Genomic DNA, 10,498 nt, shown 5'->3' on the forward strand with positions numbered 1-10,498 from the left:
AGATGTTCTTAAAGTAATCAATGATATAATTGGTCAAACAGTGAACATTTCTCCTTCATCATGCATTTGTGGTATAGAAAATCACCCAAATATTCTTCCAAATCAATTAAAACCCTGATTGTTTGCGGACGATAACAGCAGGACTCTGTGGTCTGGTGTTGGGACAGTAGATGCTTTATTGTCAATGCATTGTGTTTGTACATTCCTGTTTTGTATTGTCCTTAGTCTTTCCATCTGTCAAATCTGTCATAAACTGTAAATCTGTTTAAAAAAAGCCTTATTTCAAGAACAAAGATGATGAAAATAGATTGTACTTCAGAGTACATTTTGCTCCAGGACTATGCTTAACAAGTATCTCAGGAATGAAGCAATAATTTTGTTGTTATTGTAACATTTTTATTGTTATGCAGAGTCAGTTGGTAATGTGTGTTTGGGGATCATAATACCCAGGTAAGTATGGCATTTATTCAAACAGCTGACACTCTTTTGCCTGTAATGACACAAATGTATTTGGTAATCCTGCAAATATTCTTTAAGAGGATGTTCTCGCTTGTTTACTGCTGTAGTTTTGTTTTGTTTATTGTTAGCCAACAGCAAGCAAACCTTGTATGTCTGGTTAGCCCATTCTGCATTAACACCACTTTGAGCAGCTAAAATTTCAGCCAATGAGGGATCAAAGAGGGAAGTTGGATCAGCTCTAATGGGACCTTTTTGCTGCAGAGCTATAGCCTGCTGGTATTTAAAGGAAGTTCCCGATCCAGACCAGAGAAGAGTGGGTTATTGTGTACACATACTGTTGAATTGTAAACATTCATTTATTAGCCCTAGGGTCGTTTAATGAAACATGGATTCTGGTTTCTTTCTTGCTTTCATGTGGCATTTTCATAACTGTTGCAGACGGAATTCAAAAAACAGTAAAGGAGAAAATTAACTTACACTAGAGACAAATTACCCCCGAGTGTGTGTGTATATATATATATATATATATATATATATATATATATATATATATATATATATATATATATATATATATATATGTTTATATATACACATACACACACACACACACACACATATATATATATGCTGATTGATACATATTCTTTGGCATTGTTTCTCTCTTAGACTGCAGGAAGAAGAATGCTAATCTCATTCTGTGCCATTCAATCAGAGGATCATGATGAAACAAACAAACAACAACAACAAGAAGAACAAAAAAGCAAAACAAACAAACAAACAAAAAACCCAAACAAACAATACAACCTGCCCCAAAACCAAACTAAAGAAAATTCACCTGTAAGTCAGTTTTGAAAGAAATGCTGATTTAGAGCAGACAGGCCAAATTTGTGAGTTCCAGTTTCACATGTTTTGCAGGAAGATATTTTTAACACATCACATGAGGGTCCCACTATGCTACAACTCATCACTAAAAGAAGGTAAAAAGGGCTAAAAGAATTCTTTCATTAGATGAGATTAGTTCTCTGAAAAGATCTTTCAGTGATGTCTTCCTCCTTCTTGCTCCCTGTCTGTCCATTCTGTCTCGTACAACAAAACCATCTTTTGAGCTACTGTAGTAGAAATCAGGTATTTAACACCTGACCAAGTGTAGCAAAAATCTAGCAGTCCAAGCTCTGACAATGAAGTAAACATTTTTTTTACTTTGTACAACTTGAGCAACAGTCATCTGTGTTGGAAAAAGCAGATTCCTCCTATGTTTACTGAGTGAGACATGGAATTGTGGGTTGCTTGAGGGGTAAGTAACTCTTTCATAATCACTATGGATCTGAAAGTGGTTTCCCTGGGTGCTGTTGATGATACAAGGTCCTGGTTGTGAAAGGAGTTGATAGGAGTTGTTGCATTTCCCTTTATAGCCAAGCCTGTTGTGGGAAAAGTCCTGGTCTGTCTGTAAGTGAAGTCCAAATGGCCAAAACAGGTACTACTCTGGAGACAGGACTTTCACCGTAACTGCACCAAAAACAGAGTGAGAAAGAGGGAGACATCTTTTCATTAATGGAAAGAAAACATTTACTCAAAAAAGCACCACTGATTCTGGCCCAGTCTTTAAATATGGACTTGGATAAAGATTAAGAAGAAAAGACCTGTTCAGAACTCTGAGGATTCATTACTCCCTCCTTGTGGACACATGTAAAGCAGAAACTGATGAAAGAAGTGTGTACTTCAATTAAAACAAGAGTGTGTTTTTGTAAACCGGGATGACCTGATTTCAGACATCAGTTCAATCAGAGGGGATAAACTTTCAACACATCTGAAACCAAAGCTCATTCATATATGTCTAGAAATCCTTAGGAAATGTCCAGAAACTGTTCAGTGTTCACACAGTTTCCCATGGATTTCAGAGGCCTTGGGGACACAGGATCTTTTTGTACCCTTTCAAACCAAATTCATCCATCTTAGTCTAACAGCTGGCACTGGTGCAAATGCCAGGCAATGCCTTTCCAAGAAGCCTAACCTGTGAGGTATTCCCAGACCTGTCACATGCTGGTAAAACTTTATTAGAGGAGGTCTTTCATGCTCTGTCATTAATCTTCACAGAGCAAAACAGAAACTGAAATATCCGTCAGGTGAAAATGAATTACATTTCGCTAAACAACACTGCAGTGAAGGATATAAAGGGGGTTTTACAACTCATACTTGTTATGGTGTGAAGTTATATTGAAAAAAAAAATTTTCCCCCTAAACTTGGGTTAAAAGTTTTGACGCTTACCCTGTCCTTCACTTGCTACTGTGATGCTGCTTGTGCTGCTGCTGCTGCTGCTGCTGCTGATGGTGGTGGTGGTGGTCGCTGCTCCACCTCCTTGTATGGAAGAGCTTGATGTGGGAGGGGCTACTTGATGATGATGCCCAGCAGGAACAGGCTTTGCTATAATAGATGGGTTTGAGGTGTAAAAGTAATAAATATTGTAGGTAATGGACACACACCTTTCTCTGGCAAAACAGGCAAAAATATTTCAAACCATATTTTATGTGTGTTACTAATATCCTCACCTCAGACAAATGTAAGGTGTGTGCATCCCTTCATGTTTGCCCTCTTAAAGCCTATGCTTTCTCTGTTCCCCATGAATGAATACAGAGCACCCTCTTCTGGGCACAGTGTTTTAGCATGTGAGTTTTGAAGTGAGCTTTCTGTGTGTAAATAAACTCCAGGGAAAAATGATCTAACCAATCTGTGCATTATGGCTCCGCCGGGCCTGGTTCTTCGCTCTCACAGCCTCTTTTATCCTGTCCACCTCCTGCTGGTAGCGTTTTCTGTCTCTCATAGCATTCTCCTTGGCCTCCCTGAGTGCAGCCTCCAGAGCCTTCACCCTCTCTGCAGTCGCACACAGACGCTTTTCCAGTTTAGGCACCTCACAACGCAGATCTGCATTGTCACGCACCAGCTGGGGGTGGAGGGGGGGGGGGGGGGAATCACAGAAAGGAAGGATAAGAAAGATAGATGGTAGCACAAGGACAGAAAATTAATATATGCAGTCACCAATGTAGGAGTTCCCCAACAACCCATTCCACAGAGCGAAACATGACTGAGTGAGAGTAAAAAAGATTCCACCTACCTGTTTGTGGACTTTAGTGAGTTGCTCCAGATTATTCTCCAAGAATGCAATCTTCTGTTTCTGAGCTAGACTACCACCTGACTCATCACAATCCAGCTCAGCACTCTGAGAGAGATGATAAGAGAGGGGGAGATGGGGAGAGAGAAAGAGAGAGAGAGAGAGAGAGAGAGAGAGAGAGAAATGATACACTCAGCAGAGGTAAACTAGTACTTCATTTTACACTTAATACATTGAGAGTCACAATAATACTGTTATAAAGTAATCAGATGTCCAATTTAAATAACGATTTAAAAATGATACAACTTATGTATTGTATGTTAACACTTTGTATATAATGGACATATTACAATAGTTAAGCTCATTTTTTCCCTAAATATTGTTGAATTCATGGATACAATAACAGCTATTCATTAAACTGGTTACAATACTGTAACCATAGTTTACAATGTGGCCGAAAAGAATGGAAAAGTGATGCTCTCCAAATATCTAGTGTGTTGACAACATGCCTTCCTTCTTAGTCATACAGTTCAGTTTTCATATGAACAAGGTAATGATATATTTATTGTACACACACCAATAGAAGCCCATAACACTGTTTCCTGAGCACACTGTCAATGTTTCACCTACAGATAAAATATTGTTCCTCTCAGCTCTCATAGGAAGATTGTAATGTATCAGTCTTCTTTGTAATAGAGCAGTCGAGCCCACATAGGAACACATTAAAAAAAAGTGACATCTGTGAGAATGGCTGAGTAAGCAGACTGTCAGTCTGAGACACCTGGGAGTCCTGGGAAATGTCACTCACCCTTTTGGCTCCTGTGGTGAGGTCCTGAATGAAGACTTTCCTCAGGTTGTGAAGAGTTTGGAGCTCCTTGGCCTGGAGGTGAAAGGGACTGTGTGGTTAACATGCACTGAAGCTTCAATATCTGACTGACTAATAACTGAGTTAAATGAGCTAACAATGTCGGACCCAACAATGGTACACCAACAGTTATTCCTGGATTACAACATCGTATGCTGGGAATTGCAGTCTACTCACCACAGTCTCGTCCAGGCCTTTGAAATCTTCCTTGGCCTCCTCCCTCTTCACATTCAACATGCTATAAAATGCAAAAATTGAAAATTTGACAAGCAACTACAGAATATCAGACCTGAGATCTACAGTTAATAAGTGAGAAACTACAGTAAGACTCACATGAGCTTTTGCAGCCTCTCATCTTTTTCTTGCTCCTCCTGTTTGAGTTTGTCATAGTCGGAGATGAGCTTCTTCTGTTCCAGCTGAAGAGCCTGGTTCAGACTGAGAGAGCACCCTGCATTAGTCTGATAAACAACACTATAATACAATACCCTTTAAAATAACACTTCACTGTCTGTTTTACAGTCATATTTTTTACTCTGGTCCTGTTCTGACAACACTACCATTAGGGTTGTGATGAGTTCAGCATTTTGGAAGTGACTGCTATTCACTTCATGAGTTTGGATTTTAAATTGCCACAAACCACAAAACGTGATTTTAACTTAATTTTAAATGTCAGAAACTGAATTTGGTTCACTGCAAAAAACAAACAGTTCTTCTATAGTTAGTCACTCACTATCTCATAGCCAGAGAGAGGTCAATTCCAAATATTTTGATTTCAGCTAATGGGACATCTTGTCTCACTGCTTAGGCTTGTTGAAACTGTGCAACTAAACGACTGGTATTATGATACATTTAGAAAGTGGCTGGTTTTACACTCTTTTTGGATGAAACTGTAATGTACAGGGTGACAATGTTACAGGATGTGTACGCTTTGCATTGTCATTGTCTGGTGTCTTCTACTTTCAAAGGTTGATAGTGTTTTGCTGACTAAGGGAGGTATGCAAAATAGCTCACTTATTTGAAGGGTCATGAGTTCGAGTCCTGAGAATGAAAGTGAAAAACTGGACTATGTTCTGGAGAAATGCTGGTGAAAGGTCTTCACTAACTGCTCACTAACAGTGTTCCCTTAAGCAAGGTATTTATCCTAAATGTTCCTCTGAAGGCAACTTCTGAAACAAATACTCAGATAGAAGTTGCTGTGGGTAGGAAAATCAGTCAGTAGATGTGTACTGATTTTATGACTCTTACTCTTTGAGCTCATCCAGAGTCCTCTGCTTGTCATCAATTTCATCATGAAGACGAGCGAGCTGCTTCTGGTGGGCTTCTCTGTGGCTCTCCATCTGCTCCTCCAGAGTCCTCTGATATATCACACACACACACACACACACACACACACACACAATGTGTGTGTGTGTGTGACAGAGAGAGAGAGAGAGAGAGAGAGAGAGAGAGAGAGAGAGAGGGAGAGGGAGAGAGCGAACAGTCCATACCTTCATCTCCTCCTGCATTTTGCTCATATGCTCCTTCTCCCTGTCCATCACAGAGACTTCATGCATCTTTTCTGTTTGGATCCACCAACATTAAGTCTTTACAAAATATTTAAAACACACAATGGAAGCATAATGCTGATGTTAGCATTGTTATACAGCTGTCTCCATAAAATCAGTTTCATTACTGCAACACACAGCCAATAACATTGTCAAAGGACTTCTAATGTTAATACTGGCAGCAGTAAAAGAGACAATAAAAAAAATAGAGAACTCTTGGAACAGCACATAAATCCCTGGCTATAATTAGGCCAATAAAGTCATCTGTGCAAGGACATCTGGAGGGTGACAAGGAAGTGTGTGTGTGTGTGTGTGTGTGTGTCTGCATGTGTGCATGTGTATGTGTGTGTGAGAGAGAGAGAGAAAGCAAGAGCAAGACAAAGAGGTACAGGAAGAACGTGAAACTCACCCTGGGCATGGAGCTTGGCCAGCTCCTCCATCAGTGAGTCCTGGCTTTCCTCCAGCTGTCTCTTCCTCTGCTCCATGTTCTGCATGTAGTCTGTCAGAGATCTGATCTTCGCCTGGTGCTGAATCAGACAAAGACAAACACAGTGTGATTGATAAGCTTTAACACCCAGGCTAGGAGTGAAGACAGCTATGGCTTAGATTTGGGTAGGATGCTAGAAATTTCCAGAGGACATGACCCCATCAGAATGAAGAGATGAACAAAAGGACTTTAACAATTTGACATGAATTTTATCATACAGCAACCTCAGAATTATTTAAGACACATAAAATGCTAAAAAGAGTCATGACTGGGCCTAATCTAGATCCATCCTGATCCATTATGTGACCTTGTGCTGCACACAAGGTTAAATTTCAGGGCATACATTCTTTCCAGATGCAGGCCTAGTACACAATATAAAGAATCAGTTGGCTAGGTATGATTAGAAACTTAATGTAGTCTACATAACAAAGCATAGCCTCCAGTTTTGTTACCTGGAAGATCAGGAGCTGACAGGAAGCCAGCTCTTTTTCATTGGCCGCCATCTTGTGTGCAGTTTCAGCCTGGGCACTCTCTAACTGTTTACTGCGATTGACCAGAGAGTTCACCTCCGACTTCATCTTACTGATGTAGAGTCTCGCCATTGTAAACTCCTCCTCAATCACACCATTTGCCTCATTCATCTGAATGAAGGGAAGGAGGAAGGGGGGGCAGGAAAAAGAGAAAAGGAAGGAAGAACGAAAGGTAGGTGGGTTGATGGAGAAGGAGGGAAAGAACAGTGTGTGATTTATACCCATGGGTTATGGACCTAAGATCTGATAGATGTCTTCTAGAGCCTGACCAATACAGGATTTTTAAGACTAATACCGATTTCGATTTTTGAGGATTTAAAAAAACGATAATGATATATCAGCCGATATTCTTATATATATTCTTTCTCTTATGTGTGTGTGTGTGTGTATACACACACACACACACACACATAAGAGAGAGAATTATTATTATTATTATTTTTTTGCTTTTAATTCTGTCCAATGCAAGCTATGAGTGATCTGACAGTGATCTGGAGTAAATACTGCTGTTGAACGCATCTACTACTACAACACTGCAACGAGGACTTGGGACTTGGGATTTCACGCTACACCTTTGAAAGAGAATCTAGTTAACTTTGTTTGACTACCAAGTCATGTTAGGTACTTGTTCGGCTCACGTTTATTTACGTGTCCCCTCCGGTTTAATAATTTCCAATTCACCGACAGACATACGAGTCGCAGATATATTTACCATTGCTTCATTTAGGCAGAATAAGATAAATGCTATAGTTAAACCGTGCATTAACGTTAGCTGTTTTAAATTGATAAAGATGACATTAGCTAGCTTTGTGGGTAACCTCATTTAGCAATGGACAGCATTATAACCTGCTGCAAGCGATGTTGCCAGAAATTTTTTACAACGAAGGAGGGAGAAATGATAGGACCATTGTTTGTTTATTTGCTAGAACCGCCGTACTGTTTAATGAATAAATCTACAATCAAGTTTGTCGACAGCTTAGCCTACACCACTCAAATACCCTGACATTTAACGTAATTTTGATGTTTGACTCACGGTTCGGGCTTTCACATTACTGCAGCAAAACCAGGCATGGCTGACATGAATGTTGTAAAGTTTATTTGGGCTAAGAGGAGATGATGGGGGATGCTTATTATTATTTGAGTAATGTATTTCACATGACAGTGATCAATTTACCATGAACACAGATAATGTCTGACACGAGCTGCTCTGCTTGGGTCAGCTGATTGTTGACATTTGTTGTTTTCGCATGTGTTGCCAACAATGGAGTTGTAGTGTGCCCTCTAGAGGACAAAGTACACAACGAGCACATTCATAACATCCTCCGTCTCTCCGTTTCTTTTTTAATTGTCACGTATCGGCCTTTATCAACGCCGATACCATTTCATTGGCAAGTAGCTCATATCGGCTGATAATATTGGCACTCCGATATATCAGTCAGGCTCTAATGCCTACAATGACCAGTTTGAAATCACATCTATGACATAGTATGCCGGAAGTGTCATAAATACACAGCAAAAAAACATTTATGACTAAGACTTTTTGAATTGGTGAGTATCCACTGATATGCATGTGTGCGTGCGTGTGTGTGTGTCTTACAGCTTTCAGATCACTAGTGCCAATGATACTGCCAATCTCACTGAGGTCTCTAAGCAGAAGACTGAGGATCTCTGCAGCTCTCTTCTTATGGTGGCTGCTCAACTCCTGCAGCTGGGCCAACTCCCTCTCAACACACGCCAGTGCTGCCTGGAAAACACACAAACACATATGCCCACACACATGAGTACACACACCCACCCACACACATACACTCTCAGTCAAGATAAGAAGTTCTGCGTAACTTCTCTCTACCATCTTCACTTATGTTTCTGACCTCCACACCTGCTTTTTTTTACCCACTCAGTCACCAGATAGTGAGGAGTGACTATCAGTGTCTCCAGGTCTAACCCTCTCCCTCTCCTCTTCTTTCCTCTCCCTCTTTACAGCCCTACTCTTTACATCTCCTTTACTTTCCTCTCCTTTGTTCTGAGATCTCCTTTGCTCTCCTACTTACGCTCTTCTGCATCAGCTCCTCTGAGAGCTGTTCATTGTTGCGTCCTCTCTCTTCCACCTCCTGGCTCTTCTGATCATAGCTGATAGCAAGCTCCTTCAGGGCCTGTAGCAGCTCCTTCACCTCCTCTTTTGCTGCCTCATTCTCTAGCTGCAGACGTGACAACTCCTCTTCGATTCTTCCATAGTCCCTCCGTGTCGATGCCAATAACTGCATGCATATGTGTTCAGATGTACATATTTAATGTATGTGAGAACAGGCATGAGACAAATATTAATTGGCTATAACATAGTTTGAATAGCTTGGGAATAACTCCTTTTAAAATAATAAAAAATACACAGTCTGCTGTCTGCAGTTTAGCATGATTTAGTATTACAGAATGAGACATATATGTATTTCACAGCAAACAGCAGCTGCTGTTTGATTTCTCAAATGGAGGATTTTTAAGATGATTAGCTTGCAAAGATATGAAAATGTGATTTTTTATTTCCTATGTTGACATCCCAGAGGCTCTTAAGTATCAAGTGACATTTTCAAGCACTCAGCTGAAAAACAAATGTGTTGCTTTAATGGTGTTTCATCTTCACAGATGAATGAAATTATGATTTTTATGCTGTTAAGATTTCCCTGATCTTTGCATTCTTCAGCTGGCAACTGACTGTGATATTTGTATTCTGTACAGGCTATAACAGTGATTTTCAACTCTAGTCCTGGGGGACCACTATCTTGCACATCTTTGTTTTAACTCAGGACTGACAAACCAGATTCCACAGATCAATTAATCATCAAGCCCTTGATGAGCTCAGTTAACTGTCATAATGAAGAGTCAAAACAAAGATGTGCAGGACAGTGGACCCACAGGACTGGAGTTGAGAATCACTGGGCTATATTATGATTAATACCTTAAAATACTGACAAATCACCACTAGCTATATGTCCACTCGTTCATGCAGAGGTATTTCATATTGTATCCATATACAAAATGATAAAAGATATTTATTTTATTGGTCTAAAAGATGATGAGCAATCATCCCAGCCCCTATGCATATTAAATGTGGAAAAACCATCCCTTTTCACCAGATTTCCAGTACAATTCAATTCACACATTAATTAGACAAAATTAATTTACTTTAAAAGGTGACACACTGACAGCTGTCAACAATATGAATATTCTAAAACCATTCAGAAGCTATCTGAGATGAAACAGTGCTCTCTATGAGGGGGCTAGTCCTCACTGGAAAGTATTGTAAAGTAACTGTGTATTTTGATGAAAGCTTGAATAGACAATAGGTTGCCTGTTTATTTGGTTAATTAGCCCTTTATGTTACAGGAAATACTGATTGTCTTCATGCTGAAATCTTTAACTGCTCTATGATTGGCCTTTAAAAGCTTCATATAGTGAGGCAGGGTTTGAGTGTGTGTGTGTGTGTGTGTGTGTGTGTGTGTGTGTGTGTG

The 10,498-nt window shown here is 39.9% G+C and overlaps 1 protein-coding gene across 1 annotated transcript; it reads right to left on the minus strand.

The window, feature by feature from the left end:
• Positions 1–1,939: 1,939 nt before the first annotated feature.
• On the minus strand, positions 1,940–9,259 carry LOC115823486 (kinesin heavy chain-like). The gene is made up of 13 exons (XM_030787538.1): positions 9,047–9,259; positions 8,593–8,739; positions 6,918–7,106; positions 6,388–6,505; positions 5,922–5,992; positions 5,680–5,789; positions 4,768–4,869; positions 4,612–4,672; positions 4,378–4,449; positions 3,573–3,677; positions 3,185–3,401; positions 2,729–2,884; positions 1,940–1,968 (listed from the first exon to the last, which is right to left on the minus strand). Exons 1-13 carry the CDS (start codon positions 9,257–9,259, stop codon positions 1,940–1,942), a joined length of 1,590 nt encoding a protein of 529 aa, XP_030643398.1.
• Between the last annotated feature and the right edge of the window lie 1,239 nt (positions 9,260–10,498).

This window comes from Chanos chanos, chromosome 10 (genome assembly GCF_902362185.1).
Source record: "Chanos chanos chromosome 10, fChaCha1.1, whole genome shotgun sequence".
Classification (NCBI taxonomy): domain Eukaryota; kingdom Metazoa; phylum Chordata; class Actinopteri; order Gonorynchiformes; family Chanidae; genus Chanos; species Chanos chanos.